Source organism: Thalia democratica, chromosome 5 (genome assembly GCF_965202585.1).
Source record: "Thalia democratica chromosome 5, ktThaDemo2.hap1.1, whole genome shotgun sequence".
Classification (NCBI taxonomy): domain Eukaryota; kingdom Metazoa; phylum Chordata; class Thaliacea; order Salpida; family Salpidae; genus Thalia; species Thalia democratica.
Window position 1 is genome coordinate 30933697 of NC_139169.1, and position 27801 is coordinate 30961497.

General features: G+C 24.9%; 1 protein-coding gene across 1 annotated transcript; it reads right to left on the reverse strand.

Moving 5' to 3' along the window:
- Positions 1–1505: 1505 nt before the first annotated feature.
- Positions 1506–27361, reverse strand: LOC145836403 (endosome/lysosome-associated apoptosis and autophagy regulator family member 2-like). The gene is made up of 23 exons (XM_082944204.1): positions 27257–27361; positions 24828–24948; positions 24136–24261; positions 23701–23799; positions 22355–22482; positions 21706–21795; positions 18512–18620; positions 17146–17256; positions 16884–17017; positions 15163–15334; positions 14653–14771; positions 12859–13050; positions 9667–9786; positions 8923–9025; positions 6755–6939; positions 6285–6407; positions 5854–5956; positions 5376–5526; positions 4829–4936; positions 3972–4098; positions 3449–3621; positions 2843–2990; positions 1506–1612 (listed from the first exon to the last, which is right to left on the reverse strand). Exons 1-23 carry the CDS (start codon positions 27326–27328, stop codon positions 1565–1567), a joined length of 2862 nt encoding a protein of 953 aa, XP_082800330.1. The 5' UTR covers positions 27329–27361; the 3' UTR covers positions 1506–1564.
- Positions 27362–27801: the final 440 nt, after the last annotated feature.

Genomic DNA, 27801 nt, shown 5'->3' on the forward strand with positions numbered 1-27801 from the left:
TTTTAACTAAAAAAATTAAATAAAGTTGTTTTATTAAACAGTTAAACACTTATAATTGACATAGTCACAATGATATTTTGTAAGAATAGTGGAAATTTAACATATTTGTTTTTAATGTGCTACACAAATAATAGTTTTAGTGTAATAACGACGGGGTTTCTAAAAAAGATATATTTTTGTTTCCAGTAAATAATTATATGTTGTAGTGATTCATTCTTTGGTGAGTTATGAAATAGTATCTGTTTTTGTTAATAATATTTCAGTGTACCAATTAACTTTTATAGTCAATTTTATTTATACGCACTTAAATAGGTATAAAACATAAATTAAATATACTTTTATTTTAACCAACTAAGATCACTTCTAGTTTAACTAACAATAAAATAAATGCTTATTTTAAATAAATAATTCAATGTAAAATTTTTAGACAAGACGTAGCAAAACGTTTTGTTTTTTATTTGATCTAGCCTGTTATGTTTAATGTGAATAGCCTGTAAATGAATCATAGTTTTGTTGTGAGCATTTTAATTTTTCTATCGAAATACACTAAACTATCAAGTATTTTTATTCATACCACAATTACTTGATTTTAGTTCAAGTGCTTAATGATTTCCAACATATTTATATAAATAATCTAATTAAATTTATTTATAAGATAGTAACATAAGTGAAACTAAAATTATAAGTTAAAGAAAATTAGAAAACTAACAATATCTTTAAACGAAAAATTTAAAAACCTAAAAATGACATATACAAAACCGTTTAGTTAATTGCGTAAACAACTTGAACATATTGAGAACTATATATTATTGAAAAATTATTTATAAAAATCATTTTATTTAGAACAGTATAGTTTATTGCACAAAAACTTAAGTAACAAATTATTGCAAATTAAATAATATATACAACTTTAATTTTAAAGATCAATTGTAAACTGCTTTGTAAATTGTGAAAATTGAAAAAAAAAAAATTCGTGAAAAAAAAACAAACAATATGAAAACAACTGTATCCATATGAACTTAAAACAGTAGTACAAAATAATTCTGAAAATAAAAACTTTATAAGCATTTGTAACTATATGACGAAAAGTGTTAGTATTGGAATGATTTCGATTTTAAAACTGCATCATTTTTTTGTTTTGTTTCAAGAAAACACTTGCAGAGGTTATGTTTTGTGTAAAAGTATAAAACACAGTAAAAACTCACAGACATCAAATAATATTGTACAAATATCGATAAGTATTTAGCAAAATAGCACAGATAGTTGTAATAACCAACTTTTGAAGACTTGTGTATGATTCTTTTAAATTAAAATAATTTTATTTCACATCATAAATGATCCGACTAAACGAAGAAAATTCAAATTAAATGAAAAAGTAAAAGTTTAATTTCATAAGCACTGATTGATTTCATTATTGAAGAATATTTTCTTTTGCACTTTATATCATGATTAAAGAATTAATACTCAAAGTACAGTTAAACACAGAAACTAAATAAAGCTTTAGCATCGACATTATTTATTTATGTATAGCACAATTTAACAAGTACATATTTCAAATTAAATTTTAAGCATTAGCAGCTAGTAGTCTGACGGAATCATCAAATGAAGGTTTCTGTAAAAAAATAATTGTCATTTTTCTTCTTGTTTTCTAGTTAAATAAAATTATTCAAACTTGTAAACCAAAACTTTATAATAAAAGTATCCTACTGTCTTACAATTAATGTTTGCATTAAAGTTAATGCAGAAATATTAAGAGCTGGTTAGTATGTAGTTAAAAAATTAGCAGAATAAACACATATATATATATACATATATGAAGACGCGTATTAAACGCAGAAATAGCTGTCCCAAGCAAAAGTTTATTTTGTGTATTTTAGTTCTATATATATAAATAATAAGTAACTTAACATGTGATGTACAGTCGAATCTAAGTATGAATCTATTTTAGAATTTAAATTTGAAGATTGTTAATTAAAGATCGCTGATCTAATAAACTTGGACTTCGAACGAAATAAACAAATACAACTACACCTATGTCAATTAGGTGAATTTTATGGAACTTTATTTAAAAACTTTTTATAAAAACACACAAATTAGAAAACTACTCCTTATAAATAATCCAAGTATCTAAAATAACTTAAAAACTAAAAAATATTTTATTTTCTTATCACAGTCTTTTTGAGATATTTCAAAGACAGCTTGTACTAATTTTTAAATCAATTAATACAACATCATTTAAACTTTTTCATTTAAAAAAAAACTAATAATTTTTAAAATTTTTAAGTTTTAATCTTGGTAAATCAAAACTGAGAAAAAAAAACGACCACTAAAGCTCACATGCATTAGTTTCTTATAATAACAATAGATTATTATTTCAAAATAAATAATTTGAGTCATGTAGACAGCTAGTCAAAATACCTGGTTTTTAGTAACGTATGTCAACATTAGTTTGAAGAGCTGTTTTGACAAAATATTTTGATCCCTGATTTTTAAGTCTTTGATAAGTTTTAAAAGTTAATTTTATACAAAACCAATAATTCACAAACCCCTAATCATTGAATCCACTGTGATTAAGTATACAATGTTATTAACTTTCACTTTAAATAGCTAAAAACCATTTCATTTATCCATTAGATAACTTGATGGAATGCTAGAACATTACCAAAAGTTTAGTGTTCAATATTGCCTTAAAATTTTAAATAAGAGAACTGCAATATATTATTTTAATAAATATTTTAAATATATAAATTATATAACTTAAAACATTAAAAAATTATAAGAAATTTTTTTAAAGGAAGTAAACTTAGAATGTCATTAACAATAATAAAATCAAATAACAAACTTTTTTCTTTTTCTTCTTCCTGGTGAACACAACTTTATCATCATCACTGTCTTCAAGTCCTGATAAATCGTCAGAATCCTCCAACGCGCAAGTTTCACTCTTGGGTAATTTCCCGCTATCAAGAAGCTTCGAGTACTTGTACTCCATTCTGATTGGAAGATGTAGTTTGTTTTAAATTTTATAGAATAACGCCTATATAGACTAAGTACTTATTTTCACAAAGCCAAAGGTAAAGCAGATGAAAGTATTATCAAATGTTAGTTTGCTAACTCAATAAAATATAAATTAGAATATTGTTCAGCTTCCAACAAAATTATAGAAAATAAAGCTGTTTATTTGCACTAGAAAATCGAACACATTTTTTTTAACTTCACTGAAAACTTGTACACTAGTCTTGAAGAAAAACTCAGTGTTTTACTTTAAAAAGTTAAGTAAACTTCAAAACCTAAAAAAAAAAATATTTTTTTAATTTTACTTTTTAATATGTTTCAATTCGTAAGAATATTAACTATATCAAAATTTAAAGTAGTTAGATAATCTGAGAAAGTATTTTAGACCATAATTGATATTTCACTTTTTTTCTAATCCGTTAAACACCAAACAAACTTTTTAGATTTTTTGAACTGGTGAACGACCACCAACACCAATAGCACGATACAGCTGATTGCGCAAGATACGCCTAAAAGTATCCAATCAAAGCACTTCATTTCACCGCTTTCAGGGAGGGGTTTTCCCCCGTTGCAATATTGAGGGTACTCCTTCCACATGTAGCGCACGTTCTTGAAGAAAATATAAAGTATTAATTATATAAGTAATTTTATATTTTGACATTTAAACACAAACAATCTTTAAAAATAAAAGCTACATATATCTTAACTGCCTTGAAAACTTTTATATGGGTGGCAAATCTTATTTACTATATTGATATATGCTTCATAATCTTTTTTTTTTTTGAAGTTTGCATACTCTAAACTTCTCGTAATTCAATGTAATTTAGTTTTACTTAGTTATGTACGTTAAGTTACTTTTGAACTATTAAAAAAATTAAATTAAACTTAATTATACACATCTATTTCAGTAGAAGCAATTGTAATTTAGTTTCCATTAATATTAATACTAGGATACACACTTTACTTCCAAAATGGCAGGTGTCTTCAATCTTTATGACGTCATGATCGGAACAAAGGGGGCAAGCGTGCTTGGTTGCTATTAGAAACAAGAAGTCGCAGCCATCACACGTTCCCGTGGGACATCTCCTATGACGTAACAATAGAAGTATATTTAAAATTTTTATCATTTAAAATTTGGACACTTTATGTTAATAGAAATTTAAAAAACTAATGTATGCAATGACGTAATAAACTACTTTTACAACTTTTTGATATTAATAATCATAAATTTAATATGATAGAGCTAACTTTTTATACAAGTCTTTAAAGTACATAAAAGTAGTTTACAACAAGTTTTGTGTTTCATATGGAAATTAAAAACTTGAAATGTAACAGTTGGAAACTATCAATTCTTTTTTTTGAAAAAAATGATGTTCTTACAACCTCTAATTTATGCAAAATGTTGGTCTTAGTTTGAAATAAGATAAATAGAACCTTTGTGGTGGTGTAATAAAATGAACTGTTAGTGTTTAATAAGTGACAGGGTTGCAACTCTTTAAGTCAAAAAATCTTTCCTGATTTACCAGAAACTTCCCTGAGTAACCTTAAACTTCCCTTTTTTTTGAGTAACCTTAGTAAACCTTTTTTTTCTTTGAAAAAAATTATGTTTTTACATCCTTAAATTTATGCAAAATTTTAAATAAGATTAATATAACCTTTGTGCTAATAATATAAAAAACTTAACTGTTAGTATTTAACCAGTGAAGAAAACTAACTATTAAATATTGCTATAAATAAGCAAAAAAAAGTATTATGTGAAACAAATAAAGAAGCGTATGGTTTTTTTATAAATTAGTTTGAGATAAAAAAAACTAACTGTGGCAAAGTGGCTTTGTAATCTTCAACGTTCGGATCGCACTTCAAATAAATAAAAATGTTATTTCCGTTCGGACAATCGTCGTTTTCATGCAAACTTACAGGATGTCTGCATGTAAATATAAAATTATTAAACCAATTAATTGGAGGCTGTGTGGCATAAGTGAAAATATTTCAGACATAACAAAACATAAATTTACAGAGTATGTTAATAAACCTATAAACATAGTTTGAGTCTGCATTTGTGCATGTAAAACAATAAAACTCCTTTAAATATTTTACCAGTTAAGCTGAGAGTACGACCTTTTTCATAGTTTGTTATTATTATTTTATACTTAAGTAAGCTTTTTTAAATTCTTTCTTAGTTTAGAGTTTTTAATAAAAAACTACTGAATAGTGATATGGTAGCGTAAATGCAAGCAAAAAGTTTTTATACTCGAAAACATAACCTCAACTGAAAAACCACGTTATCATATGAAATTTAAATTAAAGTACAATCTTACTCACTAAGATAATACAACAAGTTAATTCAAAACAATAAAAATCACCTCAAGTGAAAAACCACGTAGTCATCGGATGCTTCGCTTCCGAACTGGCCGGTGGAGTTTGTTACGTCATAGTGCTGTTTCTGCATGAACCCCGTTTGTATCTTGGTGGCCAGGAGTACCGATTGAGACTTCAGCTCTACTGTTTTTTGGTCTGAAAGCATTTTTTAGTTTTATTCAGCACTAGTTTTTGAGTTTGATAAAAGCTACATAGGTTAAAAATCTAAACAATTCTACTCTACAGAAATATATAAATCTGCTTAAAAACTCCACGCACTTTTTTGGTAACAATACTTTTGTGATACAAACGTGCATTTGAAACATATATACAACAAACATTACTGCCAAATGTTTTAAGATATACCATTTATTGATATGTAGGTTTTACTTTAAAATAGATTTCAAAATGAATTGTTTTATATAAATATCAATAGAATAATTATAACATAATCCGTGATACACACAAACAAATCAAACGAACCATTTCTCTTCAATTGATGACGTGTCGTTCTGCAAACCATTCCTTTAATGACGTCATAATCAGAGTTATCTTCCTCGTTGAAGCAAGTTGCAGTTCCTACACCCTGCAATAAATTTGTAAACTTTTAAGAGTTTTTCAATTTTTTAATAACCTTTAAAGAAAAACTTTGTTACAACAAAGTAGTCTAATTTCATAAACAGAAACAACTTTAACTTTAGACTAGTTATCAAAAAGTAGATTTTTATACCTAATTGAAACCAGTTTAGTTATTCTTATACTCTAATGTTGTCCATTAAAATATGTTTATGTTCTTTGAATATGTATGAATAATTATTTCTATTGAGTAGGACATTGTGTAAAAAAACAACGATTTTACATATTATTTTGAAGAAAAATAAAATAGAAATAATTCATTTGGTAAAAAGACGAACCTGGTTGCCACATAATGATATGTTGTACACGTAATTGTATTTTCTACTTCCGCCTGTGAAAAAACTTGCTGATTCCACAATAAGGTAGGAAGGTAGACTTGAAAAATTGTAACTCGTATCTCCCTGTGTTAAAAAAATTTCTAACATGTATTGATTAATTAACCCGAGGTTTATTTGATTTATTACTACGTTTTTTAAGTTTTTTAAAATATAACAAAATATAACAAAAAAGTTTCCAACTATAAATCAAAAGATGTATGCTTTTTTATGATTAAATTTTTGGTTTGCTGTGCTACTGACATGTATAGTAAATCTATCGTTATTAAGCAAGCAGCTGTTTAAACATTATGCAACTAATGCTTCCAGATGCCTTATTTTTCATTATATGAGAAGCAGAATACTTTCAACATAACTTACTAATTCCACCACAAAAATAAACATTCTCGAAAAACAAATTATTCAATACCAACATTAACAAAGGAGCAGTTATTCATGCAGTTGTCCCTTCTGACATTAGGAGTTGTGCCGTCTTTGCACAATTTACACTCGGAAGGCTGGTAGGTGTACACATCGTTGTATCCCTGCCCTGTGCACTGCACGCACTTGTTGTTGCCATCAAGGTGTTTCCCCAACGTGCACGGCACACATTTCTTACCTTGGTTGATTTGTAAGTAGTTTACTTTTGTAGTAAAAATAGGTTACAGTTCAAAAATAAGACGTGGTTAAAAGATTACATTCTTTGTAAGCAAAATTGTTGCAAATTCATAACGGCAAACGTTTCTCATCATAGTGGGTTTGCTTATATACTATTGATGAACAGCTTATGACTTAAAAAAAATTACCCTGGCAAAATAGAAACTTCTTAAACTACTCTTTATTCTAATTATATTTCATTTAATTGCTTACAGGGTTCGTGCGCGAAATTTTTTCATTTAGCCTGACTGAGACCAATTTAGCCTGACATTTTTTCAAAGTAAGGAAAATCCCCTTTAGAAGTCATTTTAGGTATTGGGGGGTTTTGATTTGTACTATTGTAGTCTCTGACTTCAACCAGCTTTATCTCAAAAATATTTTAAGCTTTAAAAATCTGCAAAAACAACTCATAGCTTAGTTACAACTCAATAAAATAAGACTAAATTGTGAAAAAGGTGATTGACCCCCCTTCCCCCCCTATGCTCTTAACATGACAAATAATTAGATAAGTTTAAAAAAAAATGTTATATCTAATCTATTAATAGCGTAAAAATTTAAAAATTTAATAAATATTACTAAACACAATTGTTCAATTTAATTAAGCACTAAGTAAAAACATTATAACCAGAACATTTATAATAAAACAACGTGCATTGTCGTGTTTTATTAAAATTTAAAATGACACGCTTACAAGAGTATTAAAATAAGTAAAAAATATTTATTATGGTATTTTGATTAATACTTGAAATTGATACATAATTATAAATCCTGAACTCTAAATAAATACAGTGATTGTTGATGTCATATCAGATTTAAAAAGCTTACACTAGTTAAAAAACCTTCAATATTTTGTTTTTATAAAGAAAAAATTAATTGTACCTAAAATTTGTACTCCCACAAAACTTAGTACTTATATCTTTAAGCTAAGTTTTAGTGTTGTGAATATCTCTAATAACTTTAAACAAACAGTAAAATATACGAAAACTGGTAAGAGTTTTAACCTAAAAAGTATTTGGTATAAAGCCTTTAAATTAGAAATTTAAACAGTTCAACCAACTAAGCTCTGAAAAACATAGCTGATGTAAACAAATTCAAACAAACAGCTAAGTTGTTGAATTAAACTGTTATGTTTAAACTGTTTTTTTTTTATGAATTTTCATAATTATGACGCATATAACCTACTCAAAACAAAATAAGGATGTATCTTAAATTTTTTTTAGAGATTCAACAAAATGTTTTAAGCATTTATTTTTACAAATACTAACTGATTTTGTCTTTAACAACTAAACCTTTATTTAGAATTCATTCACATCTCAATTTGATCTTAAAAATATTTCTCAATTTTTTAAATCAAAAATTTCAAGCGTTTGAACTGAGAAAAACTGAGATTCTCAAACTAAAAAAAAAACTGATCTAGCCTGACGTTTTTCAACTTTTTTCAAAAAAACTAATTTAGCCTGACTTAGCCTGACGCGCACAAACCCTTGTACTTAGGTTTGCAAAACTGTAAACGCCAACTAGCAGTAAAGTCGCAAGTTATTTTTTTATTGATTTAATGGATTTTAAACTGATATTATTACTCGATAAAACATTTATTATTAAGGAGCTTGAGCGGTAATATAAATTAGAAATCTGTCAAAAGATTAAAAAAATAAAGTACTTTTTTTTATTTTTAAATACAACAAAAACATTTTTTTACTGGCGAATACAGCAAGATATACAAATATGTTAAATTAAATAAATAAAACATTTAAAAATCTTAATAAAAATTAAAAGTTAATTATTTATTTATTAATTATTTGACCTGCTTAACTTTTCCAAAAAGTATTTTTATAGAGCATATGATTTTAGAGACATATAACTAGACGTTAATCTAAATATTAAGTATAATCTAACAAATATATAAAGAACACCTATATTAAGTTTATGCAAAAAATAGTCTTACTTTTACTATCAGTTTGAAAGTGGCACTTTTCACACTTATCAGCGACTCCATTGTCAATATTTGTTATGTTGATGTTGTATATGGACGCCATATCGCTCGTATGCTGTGAATAATTAATAACATAAAACAGATTGGATTTACATACATATGCTTCATTTTAGTATAATACTTTAGTTTGGATCTATGTGGAAGCCATATTGTTTGGATGCTGTAAGGATTTATAAAAAACTATTAAAAAATAAAATATTAATAAAAGTTGAAGCTAATTTTATTTTTAATTCAAATACTTTTTAATAAAAGTACTCACAGTAAGTTGGAGTTGTTATCTTTTTTCTTTTTTTAGTTTGAAACTTATATCAATTATAGTTTTAAGATGTCTAAAATATTTGTAATACAATTGAAAACTTATTAATCTAAATCAAATAGAACTATTATATGTTTTGATTTTTCAAAAACAAATAAAGAGAGACAAACAAATTTTATTTGAATAAGATTTATTTAAGCATTGACGAGGTCTTTGACCGAAACTTAGTTTGTGAAATAAAGTCTTGAAAGAATAAATTAAATAGAACTAATCAATCTTACTTTTGAAAAGGAAATTTATTAAAAAAAAAAAACATTATTTCTATTTACATAGGTGAGCGATACTTTTCAATAAAGCTTATTTATATAAGCTTTTAGCCAAGAAAATTTAATACAAATTAACATAAACAACAAAACTTTGAGTATACAATTTTTTCTTACCTCTTTTTTAAACGCCCACCAGAAAGTAGTGGTTTCTTTGGTGACTTTGAAAATAAATTTGAATTTCTGTCTTTTTACGCTTTTCTTCCACGGATGGCTGTACTCGGCCTTACCTCTTTCCTGTTAATATTCAAATAAGTTGACCTTTTTTTTTATTAATAAAAGATTTATTATAGAAATCAATAAATACTAAAACTATAAACTGCGTTTTAATTTAGACATTGTTTAGAGAATATCTACATTTTAAATTATTTTTAGATTTTTGAATATCAAAAAATTAATTAACATAACTTTTTCTTTTCAAAACAAATTAATCGATCGATTTTACGAAAACGTTGAATGTAAGTAGAATGTAATATAAAAGTTTTAGTTTAAGTAAACTTAAAAGAAGGCTGCAAAATAAAAAGAGTTGTCGCTCGAAAAGACATATGATTTAACGGTACCTTGTTAATAATTAATAAGTACAAATAATTCTTATGAATTATTAAGTAGAAGTATGAATCATACGGAAGAATGGAAATTTATCAGCATGATGAAAAATTTATTCTTGAAGTAGCTATGCAACTTTATCAAAACCAAATATTTCCGAATTTTAAAATATTTTAAGTTAAGGTAGTATATAGTTTTGAATATTATAGAGTAAATAATTAGTCAAACAACTAGTGCAAATAGTGAAAAGTTTCAAAAAGTTTAAAAAAAAGTTTTTATAGTCATCATTATATGCTTTTAATAAAATTAAAATGTTGTATAAACTAGATAAAAAATTTTACTTCAAGAAGATTTTTTTAACCACAAAATTTTAAAGACCATGAGCTCTAAACATGTCTACTTGAAACTTTAAAACATAATTTTGTTTTTGTAAAAACTTAGTGATACTTTTATCTTATTAACATTTTGCTAAATGACTTATTACAGAATTATTTTTAAGTATGAAATAACAACTTTAGTTGCAACAACACTTTAGTAGGTACATTGAAACAAAATAAATAGAAGTTATTGAAAAAAAAAGAGGTGGTAAATATTTGAACATTTTCAAAAGATTGGTTACCTTTTATATAAACTCCCAAACACACTTACAGACTAAAAACTAAACCAGTTTGTATCATACATAACACTTTAGATGATTCAACTTATAAAATTTGATAATAACTAAATAACACGTAAACATCTAGTTAGCTGCAAAAGTATATTGTAAGTTTTAAAAAACCTATGTTTAAAAAAACTCAAATATTTATAATACTCAAATTGAAAACGAAACCATTTAAGTTTCAATAAGTAAAAACACAAAAGTATGCTGTAGAAAATTTTTTTCAATATATGAATCAAAAATAATGTACCTAAAACAAAAAACTGTAAAACAAATTATGACTGATTTAACTTAACTGTTAACCTTGTAAAATTAATGTTTTACTAACAACTTTATGGATTAAAAAAAAATTAAGTTTACAGCATAAGTTAAATTGTTTCAAACCATAGCTTAAATGAACTGAAATTGCATCAGTTTTTAAAATTCAGTGTTTAATTGCGGACACCTGTTCCATAAAAAATGTCTTCGATTGAGAAAAAATTACTTACAATATTTGTACAAAATTTAAGCGCGCTTTTTATACTTTAACAAACGTTACGTCAGTATAAGTTTGACAATGCAAACTTTCTTAGCAAACAAATTTAGAACGAAAGGCTAGTTCTAAAATGTTTTATTATGTACTTATAAAGTGGACAAACTAGATGGACAAACTCGAGTTGTGTATTCAAATTTAAAAAGTAATTAAAAAAATTATGTGCACTTTTAAATTAGTTTTCGAAAATTAAAATTGTTTAAAAGATTATAAAAAAATAAGTTAAAAGTGCTGAAATTAATATGCTGAACTGTTATATATTGATGTGCGCTTTTGTTTTATTTCAAATTCAAAATCCATATACTTAAAAATCAGCAAACTACTACTACAAGTTTCTTGAAAAAAAAAACTTTTTTAGTGGACATTTATTAAGTTTATGATAGTTTAAATCTTTCATACACCTAAATTAGTTTTAGGTAAACTTTATATTTACAACTAATACAACATTTAAAAGCTTGTAGCAAAAACAGATAGTCAATCCAAGAAGTATCATTTTCAACAGTAAAATTATATTAAAAAGAGATACTTTAAAATAAAAAAAAGCTGGAAAAAGTATTTATGAAAAATTAAGAGAAGTTAAATTGCAAATGTATCTAAAAATCATAAAAAGTATAAACTTTAGAAGTTGTTATTAAAAAACCGCTGTACAAAAACTTTAATAATTTTCAAGCAAAATTTATGCTTTTTCTCAAATAACAATAAAGTAAACAAAATAGTCACTCAAATACCACTTTAGCTTATTATTATTTGTTTTTGCAAGTACATAAAAACTTAATTATCTTAAAAAAGCAAAATTTTGACAAAATTAATCAATCAAAATCATTTAAAGTTTGTATCATTTTACTGATTTTGCACCAGTTTCTAAAATTTGTGTTAAAATGTGGACACTTGTTTCACAAAAACTGTGTTGATTTCTAAAAATTCCTTTTGAATTCGTACAAAACTTGAGCGTTCTTTTTAATTTTTTAACAATCGTTACGTCAGTACAACTTTCACAATGCAAATATTGTCAGTTCACCTCGAGTTTGGTCGAGCGTGTGTAAGTAAGTAATTTAAACAATACTATAATAGGTCTCTTGACACGCATTCAAAAACTTTCGTTAATTTTTGATGGAGTAACCAATTTGGTTTTTTGATATGAATAAGTAAATTTACTTAAAGCAACAATGACTAGTTTAGACGACTGTATAGTTCTGAATGCATAAGATTTATTTTGTGTGGATTTTTCTAATATAACAAATATAGTTCATTAACGAAAACGTCGGCGAAAGTCTGCAGAACAGAAGCCTGGACTTTCGTTTGCCGCGAGATAACACATATAATTTATAGTATATATTGTGTATATGCTTATTTACTTATTTGTTTCTACATAATATATGTATTAAAACAAAAGTTTGTACCAACTTGATTTTTGTACCAACTCATTTACAACAATCTTAAAAACACACATATTTATTAACGAGTTAAATAATATAGGCTCTTATTTGTTAAAATAATAAACGCTTTTATCTGAAAAGTGTCAGGTATGTGAACGTAATAATACTTTAAATAACTAAATAAATTATAAACTAACAGCCATGAAGTAGAATTGGCAGTCATTCTCACAATCAACTTGAAATTCGAAGGTGATTACCCCAACCCGATACAATTCCCTTGTATTTCCATGGTTACCACGCGGGTTGCTTAGATACATCAGTAACAACAAGAAGTCGTCACCCGTGTTGCCTGGTGTCGTCATAATACGATCGCCCGATGGTATCCATGTCTGTTACGTCATAGTTAATAAGTTTTGCTGTAGAAAATACCAGTTGCAACAAATTTTAAGTTTTATATTTTTCAAGATTTACTGACTTTTTTGTACTGTTATGTTTACAAACATATACTTTTCCAACAACAAGCACATCTTTTATAGTTACATATTAAATTATGAATAACCAAAATAATTTATTTGTTTTTGAATAATTACATGTTATAAACAATAAATAATATTCTTAATATTCTAAAGATTAATTCAATTTGAAAAAACTTTGGCTCAAAAAACTTACGTTATGTCTGTTTGTATTTTAGTATATTACGAGCAAAATAAATAAGCCATGTACTAATTTCAATTTTACTGTAGCAGTACAAAAACTTCACTACTGTTTAAGCAATGGGACGAAATATTTTAATTACTTAACAAAATTTATTACTATAAGTTACAAATATTATTCAGCAACTACTTAATAATACTATAAAGCACCAAAAATAAAAGGTTACTTTTTCTAATATTTCACAACTTAACTCTCTAAAAATTTTCAACTATTCAAAGAATAGACTATTTTACTTAATTGAGTAAAATTAAGTAAATAATAAAAAATAATTTTTTATTTTCAAATTTTTGTAATACGAAATGTAAATCTACTATTTTCTTAATAACTTACCTTCAACAAAATTTTTTAAATAAGAATTAATAAGAATACATTTGGAAATGATATGTTATGATATGACTATTTTGGTACAATTCATGCAAAAAAAATGCACACTGACAAAAATTTTGTAAATTACTAAACTTATTAAAAAATACTATGTTAAAATATATAAAACATTTTAATTAAAAGCTGTAACACATTAAACTTTTCACATGTTGTCGAGTGGTTTAGTACTGTAAGGCAGCTGTTAGCTGCAATCAAAAATTTAAAGTTTTTCAATTGTGTATAAAATAATCTAGAACGATTGAAATTGGCAAGATTGAAATTTTACAAGTAAATTTCAAAAAACTTCCCAAATATAAGGTGCACGACGTCAGTAAACATTTCAGAGCGCAGAGCAATTTCACAACACGATTGAAATAACTAAGTTAGTCTTTTTGAACACGTGCTTGTATATTAAACAGTTTATTGAGAAAACAGCTTTCTCAAAACACTTTTACACAAAATACTACATACATATAATAACTACAGGCTTTAGTACACAACATTAAAGAAACTGTTTTTTGTATTGCTTGTTAAGTTATACACGGCAACAAATAAACACTATCACCAATACAAAATTAAACAACTTGTTTTACTCAACATTTTATTTATGTTTATAATTTAGTGCACCCAATTAACATTCATAAATTTTAACTTGATTTTTTTAATTCAAACATTTCACAATCACTTAAACAATTGTCACAACTTCAAAATGTAATTGTGAACCTTGTTGAAAAAATTATAAATTTTACTTTTTTATTTTGTTAGAAAATTTGTATTATGTAAAAACTAAATTCTAAAAACTAGTATTGGTTTTAACAATTGCGCCATCACATCATTAATACATCAACGACAAACATGACCATGACGTCACATTATCGTTACGACATCAAAACAGTAATTATGACGTCACAAACCTCGTCCTTGGTGAAGTTGGCGCTGCTCCTCTGAGTTCTCATGTTGCCTGGGAGGTCGTTCCAGTTCAGGTACCAGAAACCCGAGTTCGCCTGGGTGTTCGGCGGGCACTTTCTGCAGGCTGGCGAGAAAAAAACGGTTTGAAAAAAAACTTAATAAAATATTGATGCCATGATTAGTAGTTTGTTTATAAAAAATTGGGAATTGACATAGACGGACAATATAACATAAAAAAAAACATGTATAAGTGCGGGACATAAAATTGAGTTTATCCGTGTAAAATTAAAAACTTTTAATAGTAAGTTGGTTATTATATATTTTTATAACACTGCGGTTCATTCATCTATTTATTAGTTAACAGTGCAGTAAAACATTAAGTAACAAAATCAACTCATTTCAAAATTCAACTATATAACATAAATTACGAAACTAACTATCAGCATAGGTTTTAAAATATTAAAATAGTTCCTGATTTTTTTAATATCACAATTAAAACAATCATTTCAACTAACGATGCAGTCCATCAGAGTAGTGGTCGCGTTTACAAGGCACGCACGTGTTGTTACCAGGTTGGTTGCCAGGGTTACACGGGTTGCAAGGCTGGTTGCCAAGAGACGCGGGTAGTTTTGTTTTGGAAGTTAATTTGCATATGCGCGGCTCCAACCATTCGTATGTGACGGTCATCTGGAACATTGTTAAATAAATTTATAAATATGAAAAAATAAATGATTTAAAAACATGAAAATATTATGAACCCTATTTTACAGCGTAGGTGAACTAGTGCATAGAGCATTGAGTTTGAAACACAGTTAAATAGTATTTATTTATTATTTATTTCATTATAGATAGTAGTGTTAAGTTTAGTACAAATTATCTTTTTAAATATAAACAGTAGTTTTCTTAAATCACGTTTAAATTAAGTTAAAATACATAAATTTAAAAATATATATAACGTGCAATTTTTTATAACTTTTATGTGAACTAAATGTGATTAAAATATTAGTTTATCACGGCGGTCAAGACAAGAACTTATTGTAAAATATATTTAAAAAGGAAACATGTAATTATATTTTTCCGAGTTTAAGGGTTGATATTTAAAGTATACTAAAAGCAGATGTAAAATCTTACATATGTTATTGTTAGTATTGGCTTTATATAATTTTTTTTTAACTTTTTTATATTATTAGCTAAATTTCTAAGTAAAAAAGTTGTATCGAGTGTAAATTCTGATTAGTACTAGAATCTTTGAAAAGTGGAAAAAAATATTCTAAAAAATAATATTTTATTAGGTAAGTATATTAAATTTATTTTAATAGCTATAACACCTTCGAACTCAGAATATAATTCTTTTTAACTATAACACCAAATTAATAGTATTTTTAAGATTAGAAAACTCCACATAATAATTATTTTCTTGAACATTTATAGCTCTTAAATTTTCTTATGCTTCTTAGCTTTTTAGCTTAATTGTAATTTTTATTTTTTTCATGACGTTTTAATATTTTCAATATTTCTCGGAAAGCAGAAATTTTTATAGCTAATAATATGTTATATTTTTGGTATATTTTGTCTAGCGTTTAAAAATTCCCAGTGATAAATTTCTGTTCCTATATTTAAAGTAAGATATTTAATTTAGACAGGACATAGAAAATTAATTCAATAGTATCTATATTTTAAAACATATTGTTATACGTAGTCTCAACTGCAAGTTAGTTATTAAATCATTATACTGAAAAATTTCCAATTATCTTTCTAAGCTTGGCTAGTGTCAATTTAATTAATTTTGATGCTCTGCTTTTAAGCTAAAATAAATTTTAATGATTTATTGCAAAAATATAATAGGTTATTTTGTAAATTTGATTAATTTATTATTTAAAACTAGACATTTATAATTATTGCTCACTATTGCACTGTGTACAGAAATATTTTATTTACGCGTTATAAATATTTTTTTTATGAAATGTTATTTTACTTTCTCTACGTTTTTGAATTCATTATTTTAGAAATCAAACTTTTATGTTATAAAAAATTTAAGAAAATAAAGTAAACTATGTTCAAAATATGTTACAAAGATTTTTCTAAATACTAAAAACATCAAAGAAGAGTTTACACTTTTTATACAAACTTTAAATAATTGTCATTTTACCTAAACTAGTTTATTTTAATTCTTTAGTACTATTACATAAATATATTTTAATAACTCAATATATAACTCAACATAAGTAAAACAAACTTTCATATTATCATCACAGCTAGATTGTACAGCAATGTAATCTTTTTCACTGCAAGTTTTTCTTTCATTGCATTTTGAGCTACCAGCAATTGAATATTGGTGTTTCGTATCACAAGACATGCACTTGCTTGAACCTGTAAGTGATTTATAATAACTTTAGCTAGATTTTAAAAAAACTATCGTTTAAATTCTAATAATCAGCTTAGTAAAACAAACAAATTTTACACAAACATGTTCATTGAAATAAATAAAAAACTATAACCTTTTGTTGAGTATTCATTATCTTTGCATTTCAAACAAGTTTTAATAGAACTTTTTGGTGAATAATAACCAGCCTTGCAGGGAATGCAACCTTCTGCAGTAGAATCAACACCTAAAAAATGTGATATAAAAACATAACTTATTTTAAAAATTTATAAGAATTGCTGTATATAATGTTTACTGGAGTTAAAATTAGAAATAGATACTTATCCTACAAACACTGATTAAAGTTTGTGACCTGAAAAATGTGATAAAAAACATTAAATCAATTCTAAATATAAGCTGAATAAAAAAAATATTCAAAATAATGCATACTGCAGATATAAGCAAAGAAAGATGCTTAAGGGCATAGGGGGAGGTCCACCTTGATTTTTACAAGTTGATTTTATTTTATAGAGTTTTATCTGAGCTATCAGACATTTCTAACCGCTTGAAAAAAATTAAAGTAATTTTTGAGACATGAGCAATGAAAGTCGGTGACCTCAATAGGTTCCTAATGGAAGGCGCAAACTAAAAACGCGAAAAAAAACCATTTCACTAAAAATCTATCTTCTCCTTCATTTTTTAAGCAATATTCTTCAAATTTTTAGACAAAGTGTATTATTAAATTTTAAAAAGATTGAATACAGGAATTTTTTTAGTTTTGAAAAATAAAATTTTTATTAAAATAAAAACCACCCATTTTTTTGTTTTTTTTAATTTAAAATTTTAATTTTTCAGTCTTTTTGATTTGAGGTCTCTAGCTCAAAAAATGAAGGAGTAGATAGATTTTTAGTGATTTTTTAAATTTCCGAAAAACACTGACCTCAAAAAATTTGCGGTCCATACGTTTGTATCAGAAACTTTTTATAAAAATTACAATATCTCAAAAAATAAATTAAAAATTTTAATTCTATAAAAACTGGCTTGTAGTTTGTACTTCAAGCTTTCATATAAGATCCAATGTTATTTTTAGTAAAAAAAAATATCAGACCCCCCCCCTATGCCTTCAATATACTTCAAAAATGGTGATAAACATATCTTTAATACAAAAAATTAAGTTATGTTTTTGTATTATTTGTTAATCAATGAGATTATTCATTACGTATACTTCAAATGCTGTTACTAATAAAAAATAAATAGTAATTTTTTGACATTAAACTTCCATATAACCAAAAGTTTTATGTTACAAAACCGCACAAAAAAAAACCTTGTGGAACAATTAAATATTTGACCTAAACTTGCTAAAATAGTCATTTCAAATCTTAAGTAAGTACTTCTCACACAAAAAGACATTTAACTTACACACTTTTTCTTTATACTTTAAGTACATATTTAAATACTTTTTTAAACATTTAGATATATATTAAAAACAAATATATACCAACCTGTAATCTGTATTTTTGATATTCTGACAGGAGTCAACTCAGTAGTGTCATCTAACAAGATGCCATTCACACTCCAGTAGAATATGTACGATCCCTTGTTTAAAGGTGCCTGGAAGAATCGTATATTTAGATTTCTTTGTATAACAGGCATAAAACATTGTATATTTTTTTTCAGTTTAAAAGCTATTTAAAGGCTTTAAACTAAAAATCATAATTTCTGTGATATCAAACTATTCAGTCAGATACTTTTAAATCATAATGTTTAAAAACATCAAATATTGCATTGATAATAATACAAGCAATAAACTATTTGTAGAGAAAATTAAAAAAAAAAAACTAACAACAAATTGAGTAAAGGAAATAATTTTTAAACTATAAGTTATTCAATAAATTTAATAAAATTTTAATTTTACAGTTCATGATATCAATAATGGTATTAAACAAAAATGATAAAAAGTATACCAAGACACAGTATTAGCTGTAAAATACAAATGGACTATTCGAAAAACAAGACTAAATCAACTTTCGGATATTAAAATGTTACTTAGAGTGAAAACAATGTTGGCAAAATACTAAGAAAAAAGTAAAAATAAAATAAATCAAAAAAAAATTTAAATTATTTTTATGTTTAAAACTCTGACACACTTTTACATTAAAAAAACGAAACAAAAACAATAGGTAGGATAAAAAAGCAAATATTCTAACAATTATTAATAATATAAAATTTCCAACATAATCAGTCAGACACGCGTATAACATATAATCAATATTTGCTTATGAAGCATAAAACATTTATAACATTTTAAAGATAGTTAGTATACTGATAGTGTGCTTTTGAATTATGTATATAACTACTAGATGTTTTACACTATTATGTGTTGTACAAGAAAAGTTCAAGGGTCACAAACTAAAATATATAAAGCTTCGAAAAGTAAATATTAAAGTTTAAACAAAAAATAATAAGCTAAAATATTATTATTTTTATGCAACATGTTCTAAAATCTCCATACATAGATATCAAGAATAATCAATTATAAGTTGTTATGTATTTTGTTTTATTATTAAAAAAAAACATAACACAAAAAAATACACTTTATAAAAAAAACTAACATAGAAGCATAGGAATAATGTAAACAGTGTTTTGTATTGCTTAAACATAATTAGCTTTTTAAATGAGCAGGAAGCTATGTTTGATTTTTTTGATAATGTGTTAAGCGGAAAATCAATATTTCTTTTGTTATAAACAATATTTTTCCGTACCTTTCTTGAAAATAAGAATGCACGTACATATAAGAAAAAAAATTTATCACAATAAAAATATGTTTAAGGCGTTTCGTAACAATTTTATAAATATATAAGAATGTAAGCAAAGTTACACAATTCTGAGACATATACATAGATTAAGGTTAATACTTTTCAAAATTTGCTTTTAATCTTTTTTCTTGTATGATTAATAAAATATATTGATTTTTATATATTAGTAGATTACATCGATAAATGCAAATCTTAAAATCGGTCATTGATACAGTTTATATATTTTGTTTTCATGTTTATTTGAAAAAACCACCCGTTAGGTAACATATCTAAATAAACTAATAGACTTTTTTTCAACTAATTTCAATTTAGGTAATAAATTTTTATTTAAAAACATTTATATACAAAATTGATACAAGTCAAAAGAAAAAATAAAACTCAAAATATTATGTAACTGTTACTTAAAATCAAAATATGCACACTTTTAATAATTAATGAAGGTAAAAGCTTATCTTTAAAAATAATTATGCATAAAATGTTATGTAAGGTACAAAATGCATAAATAAATTAAGTTAAAATTATCATAGTTTCCTAAGAAAAATATTTTTATAATTTTAGAAATTGTCAAATTTTACAAAATAAAATAAACTTCTACTAGGTTTTCTGTGAAATAAATTATTCAAAGTAAACTAGAATCATATTAGATTTACAACAAAAAAAATTCAATAAAAACTTAACATGAAAAATAACAAAGTAATTTAAAAATTTGAATACGTAACACTTTATACAGTGTTAAAATAAAAGTACTTGAAAATTCATTTATACTTCTTTCATAAATGTATACTATAACTTAGATTACAACTTTTTTTATGTATAAACAAACATTTTATTATATAAAAAGTATACATTTATTATTTAAAATACACATTTTATAATATGGATTGCATTAAATCTAAACAATATGGAATTAACTCATAAAACTAAAAACACAACCACATGAAAAACAAATCGGTTATTAATGTTTTTTTTAACTGCCTACAACTTTTTGTGCTAATTTTAAGCTGACACTAATATATATTATAGAATTTATTTGTTTATTGTATTTGTTATATACAAAAAAGTTATTTGAATACTTTTTAAAGAATGTACATGATATGAAATATCAGAATATGGTCGTAAGAAGACAATCATGTGTTTAGTAACAATTGCTTAATTTGATCTTTACCAAATATGTATAACTTCGATTATATTTACTACTTAAATTTTATACAACAAAAAAAAAATATATAAATGATTGTCAAATGTTTTGAGAAATTTCCGTCAGGTTTTCAAATTTAGAAGTTTTTGGGTTAATTTTTAGTATAAAATTAAGTTTAAGGTAAAAAACTGTCTTAAATAGTACATGGAGATTGAAAAAATACCCTAAAGCTACTTTCAATAGTTTTTTAATAAAGGAAATATTTAATGAAAACAAAAATACTATCTGTATGATAGATTTTATATGCCAAATCGAAATTTCATTACTTGATTTGTAAAAATTGTTATAAATTCCAGGTTTTATATTGATTATTTCTTCAAAATTTCAGTTTTTTTTTTCAAAATTTCTCAAATTCCATGTTTTTCTACATATTTTAGCCTAAATATTTTATTTCTGGATTTTTCCAGGATTCCAAGTTTAAGGAGTCAATGATAAGTTTCACAGTCATAAATTAAGTTGTTCACTGCTTTTAAAAGGCTGGAGATCTCAAACAGAGTTTGAAAATACTTTTTTTAAACTTACAATAACTTAAACAATTTAAAGCACAACAACAAACGAACTTAGTAAACTTATTTCATAATTATAACTACTAAAATTATCCGTAATACTCACTAAAGTTCTCACTGTATAACAGAAGAACTAAAATTTTCAAACCATTCCAAATAATACTATCTCAGTTTACCTGCCAAGTTTTCCATTTGTACACAGAGGTGGTGTTGAGAAAAGCAAATGTTGTGTTTGACACAAGAGTTTCACACCTGTCGTTTTGTACCTAAATATTAAAACTTGCAATTACTTGATAATACTTAAACTAATTGGTAAATAAGTCCGTTTTAATAAATGAACCTGTAAGATGAAACTGTATTACTTGTACAAGTTTAGTCAAACACATAAGATTGTACCAAATAAGATTTGCAACAAACAAAGAATGTTTCTAAGTATCTTCTAAATATACTTAAGAAACTATTTTGAAATAAAGACTGGTACCAGACTAAAATCTGAAATCTGGACTTACTTAAGCCTAGAACACTTTTTTTTTTCATTAGGCAACAATAAGTAAAAATTTATTTGAAAATTAAAAAAATTATAATTTATGTGTCTAAGTATAATTATATTCCGATTAATAGCTTTTAGTTTCAATTAACATATTGAGCTAAACGTCTAGGTATGAGAGTATATTTTTATTATCAAAAATTTCTATAAAAACTATCAAAACAACTCATAAAACAAAATTTAATACTTAATCATTATAATACTTTTTTTAAAGAAAAAAAAAGTGGATACAAAATATTTATTTTAATATATTACGTAATACACTATATGACACTAACATAGAAATGAAAAAGTACATCTTCATCAGAATGTTGGTATTCAAACTTAATACTGCCTTTATTTACTAGTGTTACTGAATAACTCAGTAAACTTGCACAATCATCATTGTTTGACTCTATGTAGTTACCTAGTAAAATATTAAATTTTATTTAAAAAGTTTATTATTTGTCAAAAAAAAAAAAATTTAATCTATGTAACTGTGTAGTTATAAACATTTTTTAATTAAGAATCTATTTAATTACTTAATTACTATATATACTACCTTAATCTATAAATTACTAAAATAAAGATATTGTTATATTATGATAATTAAAAAAAACATACTTGTTACCAAGAATAAATGTTAACAAAATAACTAAATAGTTAAAACTGTGCTGACAAATTGCATTTTTAGCAAAACACCAATTTTTTTTGTTAATCTTTTTTTACCTGCATGTAGTCTGAATGTTGCTTTTTTCAACAATAAGTATTTCGTAAAAAAGAATATTTTTATATCAAACCCAATACCACACTACACTTCCTTTTTTTATTTTTAGTGAGCATATTTATTCATCAAGTGTTTGTAATTATATTAATAAATACAATAAAATGAATATTTAAAAGTAAGAACATGAATATTATAAAAAATTAAGAATGTTTTTCAAGGTAATTAGAACTACAATTTTAAAATTTTGTTATAAATTTTATACTTGATCAATGTAAGGATACTAAGTTATTGTTGAGTTAAAACTTTTGGAATATTTTTTTAATTACATTAAATAAAGTATACAACTTACTTTCAGTTATATTTGAAAGGGGTAATAAAAATTAAATGATGATTTAAAGGTAGTCTGGTATAACACTTGTAAAACTTTTGAGGAAAAATTAACAATTTTAATTTTTCCTTAATTATTTTGTTTATGAGAAAGAGGTTTTAAAAGAACTGCTTTTCGTCTATCTTATTTACTAATCAGCTTATATGTATTTACAAAAAAAATTCTTAAACTAAAAAGATTGCAAATTATAATTTTTATAACATAGAGAGAGCTGGTGTAAAAGCAATGGATGAAAATATATTTAGAGACAGGTTGTCTTAATAAAACTAATTTACATACAATCTTAATGAAAATTGTATAAAATATTATGACAATAAAATAACTAAAAAACAATATTTATTTTTTTAAACCACAGTCAAATTATACTAAACACTCACAAACTTAAATTTAGACTATTAATTAAAAAAATTTAGAAAAAATAAAAAAAAAGTTAAAAGATTAATTTCTTAGTTACAAAGATTTTTAGTTGCTGGAATAAAAAAAATACTTATTTGTATTTTGTTATTGTTTAATGTCTAGAACAAATCAACCTAAAGGCTTCCATTTGGATTTACTGCAATCAACAGACTTTTGATTGTAACGTATTTCATCATCTTCAAACAACAATGACTCAGAAGTCACAGTGAAACCTAAACAAATTAACCAAACATTTGCAAAAACAAACATTAAAGTTGTAAAATAACAATTTCAACTACAAAAAAAATCTAATAACATTAAAAAATACATATAAAAAATATAGGGCTAAAAAAAGTAATTTGAAACATCAAAATGTAAATATAGACAGATGTTTAATATTTTTAAAATGTAATAACAATTAGTATTATTATCCATTCACAGTGGTTAAATTAAAAAAAAAAACTTAAAGACTTCATTTAGAATTTATCTTAGTAATTATAAAACTCAATTATTTACTTAATAAGCCTTCGGGTATGGCATTTGAATTATATTATAATAAGAAACACTACCTTCAGGCAGAACATCCCACTGATCAAACATGACAGACTCGCTTCCTACGGAATAAGTACCTGGCGGGCAAGAAGCACATTCAACTGTGTATGAATTGAAGTGGGTGCCGGGTGGACATTTTGTATCTGAAAGCAACTACTTGTCATCATAAGAAACTTGCTTTAAACTAAAAGTTTAATAACAACTACAAAATTGATACATCACAATTAATCAGTTAATTAGAAACCAACACAATAAGTTTTATCAAGGGCATAGGGGGGATCCGACATTTTTTGTTTACTAAAAATAACATTGGATCTTATATAAAAGCTTGAATTACAAACTACAAGAGAGTTTTTGTAGAGTTTGAGATCTGGTATTTTTTATAAAAAGTTTCCAATACAAATGTATAGACAATAAATTTTTCGGAGTCAACCTTCTTTAAAATTTAAAAATTCACAAAAATCTATATATCCTTTATTTTTAGAGTTAGAGACCTCAAACTTTCAGGAAACGTTCTTTTTATAGTTTAAAAGACTTTGAATGTTGCAGTTTTAAAAATATTTAAAAAAAAAATTAGAAAAACAAAACAATAAAAATAGGTAGTTTTTTTCAATAAAATTCAAAAAAAATCCTGCATTTATTCTTTTTAAACAAAACAAAGGAATTGAAACAGTCAAACATATTTAAATGTTTGTATAAAAAAACTTACTGCATGATACTGAGAATGAATTGTTAGACTTCACCTTACAGGTTGATGAATATGCTGAAATCTTCACTCCCCATTTTGTACCACTCACATCACAGGGTGTGTACAATACTGTTGTTTCATTCTGTTGAAAATATTTTAAAATAGTCAAAACTTAATAGCTGATAAACAGTTACAAAATAAAATTAAACACATTTGAAATAAAAAGGTTTGAAGCCTAAGCAATTTGTGTTAATATATAAATTTATAAGTTTTTGTTAAAATTTTATTAAAAATTTTAATTTGCCATTAAATTAAATGTTATATTTTTCAATCATTTTACATGCTCTATTGAAAATGTAAATGTATAAAAATCTAATAGAAATAAATAATCAATTTATTTTAACAATATACCTATGTGTATGACTAAAAGTTTGGTAAAATGTAAAACAGTTAAAACATTTTAACAAATTATTAACAAACTAAAACATAATTAAATACACATCTATATATGAGCAAATTCTTATGCTAGAAGTTAAAACTTTAGGCAAATTTTAAGTTAAGTTAAGGGCATAGGGGGGTAGTAAACACCCTTTTTTGGTTTTTAGTCTTATTTTATATAGTTTTTACTAAGCTACAAGATGCTTTTTACAGATCTTAAAAATTCAAAATAATTTTTAAGATATAGCCGGTCAAAGTTGGAGGCAACAATAGGATCCTTATGGGAGGCGCAAACTAAAACGGCAAATAACTAGAAATCACTAAAAATCTATCTCCTCCTACGTTTTTTGAGATAACTACCACAAATTTTCAGGAAATGTTCCTTGTAATATTTAGAAAATTCTGTTGGAACAGAATTTTGAAAAATTAAAAAAAAAAATTATAACAAAAAATATAAATAAAAACTGTATTTTTGTTTATTTTTTATATAAAATTTTTCTTTTTTTTTTTTTTTAAATTATTTCCAACAGAATTTTCTAAATATATCAAGGAACATTTCCTGAAAATTTGAGGTAGTTATCTCAAAAAATGTAGGAGAAGAGAGTTTTTTAGTGAAATAGTCTATTGTTGCCGTTTTAGTTTGCGCCTCCCATAAGGATCCTATTGTTGGCTCCGACTATGACCGGCTATATCTCAAAAACTATTTTGATTTTTTTAAATTTGTAAAAAGCATTTTTTACCTTAGTAAAAACTATATAAAATAAGACCAAAAACCAAAAAAGGGTGTTTACCCCCTCTATGCCCTAAAAATTTAAAACTTAAAAACGTGTAATAATAATAAAATAGTAAAATATTCTCCAAAAACACTATTTAAAAATAATAAGAGGAAACAAGTTTATTAAGTGTTTTTTATTAACCACTTAAGGGCATAGGGGGGGTAAACACCCTTTTTTGGTTTTTGATCTTATTTTATATAGTTTTTACTAAGCTACAAGATGTTTTTTACAGATTTAAAAATTTCAAAATATTTTTTAAGATATAGCCAGTCAAAGTCGGAGGCAACAATAGGATCCTTATGGGAGGCGCAAACTAAAACGGCAAATAACTAGAAATCACTAAAAATCTATCTCCTCCTACGTTTTTTGAGATAACTACCTCAAATTTTCAGGAAATGCTCCTTGCAGTGTTTAGAAAATTCTGTCGGAAGGAATTTTGAAAAAAATAAAAAATAAAAATTTTATAACAAAAAACAAAAAAAAAACTGTTTTTTTTTGTTTATTTTTTATGTAAAATTTTTATTTTTTATTTTTTTTAAAATTCCTTCCAACAGAATTTTCTAAATATATCAAGGAACATTTCCTGAAAGTTTGAGGTAGTTATCTTAAAAAACGTAGGAGAAGATAGATTTTTAGTAAAATAGTCTATTTTTGCTGTTTTAGTTTGCGCCTCCCATAAGGAACCTATTGTTGGCTCCGACTTTGACCGGCTATATCTCAAAAATTATTTTGAAATTTTTAAATCTGTAAAAAGCATCTTGTAGCTTAGTAAAAACTATATAAAATAAGATCAAAAACCAAAAAAGGGTGTTTACCCCCCCTATGCCCTTAAACATCTGATATAACTAGCTTTTACGTTAAAAAGCAATTAAAAATGCTTGCTTTTTGTACTACCATGCCAGTAATCAAACTATAAACGCTTTTGAAACTTTAACTCAAGTTTTGGATGTGATGCGACAAACTGCAAATATAATAAGAGGAAACAAGTTTATAAATTTTTTTATTAACCACTTAAACATCTAATATAACTAGCTTTTACGTTAAAATACAATTGAAAATGCTTTCTTTTTATACTACTATGCCAGTAAGCAAACTATAAACTTTTTTGAAATTAAAAATCAAGTTTTGGATGTAATGCAACAAACTGCAAACTCAATCGTATTAAAGTTAATTAATTTATAAAATACAGCATACAGCTAAGTATATATTTCTAAAGTTACTTATAATATTTGTTACCTGTTTGCAACTTCTAAGAGCTCCATTTACAGTAAGTATGAAGGAACATCCATAAAAAAATAGCTTGTTCATTCTTTTCTTTATTTTATCAAATCATTACTGTCTGCATAACATGTTTAAAAAATTATTTTTTTATGTACAAATAACATCTACCGTTATAATATAAGGTAATATAGTTTTATTAGTGGCATTTTGTATACACTTAACATTTTAGTACTTTGTTGAATGAAACAATAGACTAATTGTACAAAGTAAAAGTGGTTTATACATTTTGGTAAATTGTGTTGTTGGAATGTAATTTAAACAGAATTCTAAATACAATTCAAAAATTGTATAAACTTATAATTGTAAAATATCAATACTATTTATTTTAGTCTTCTGATGGAAGTTCAGTTTCAGTTGAAAACTAGAACAACATTTTTGACAAAATTAATACTCATAAAGTTTAGAAAATTAATTTCAATTTATTTTTAAATAATATTTAAAAATTAGTTTCAGAAACTTTAACTTTTCTTGATAGTTTTTAATTTTAGTTTTTTGTTTTA

Excerpts from the sequence above, each read along its gene's own strand:
- LOC145836403 (XM_082944204.1), bottom strand. The coding sequence starts at position 27,328 with ATGAACAAGCTATTTTTTTATGGATGTTCCTTCATACTTACTGTAAAT. Across the intron at positions 23,800-24,135 it reads GTGGGATGTTCTGCCTGAAG|GTTTCACTGTGACTTCTGAG; the intron begins GTAGTGTTTCTT and ends TAATTTGTTTAG. Across the intron at positions 2,991-3,448 it reads CAGTTCAAAAAATCTAAAAA|AATGGAGTACAAGTACTCGA; the intron begins GTTTGTTTGGTG and ends TCTTCCAATCAG.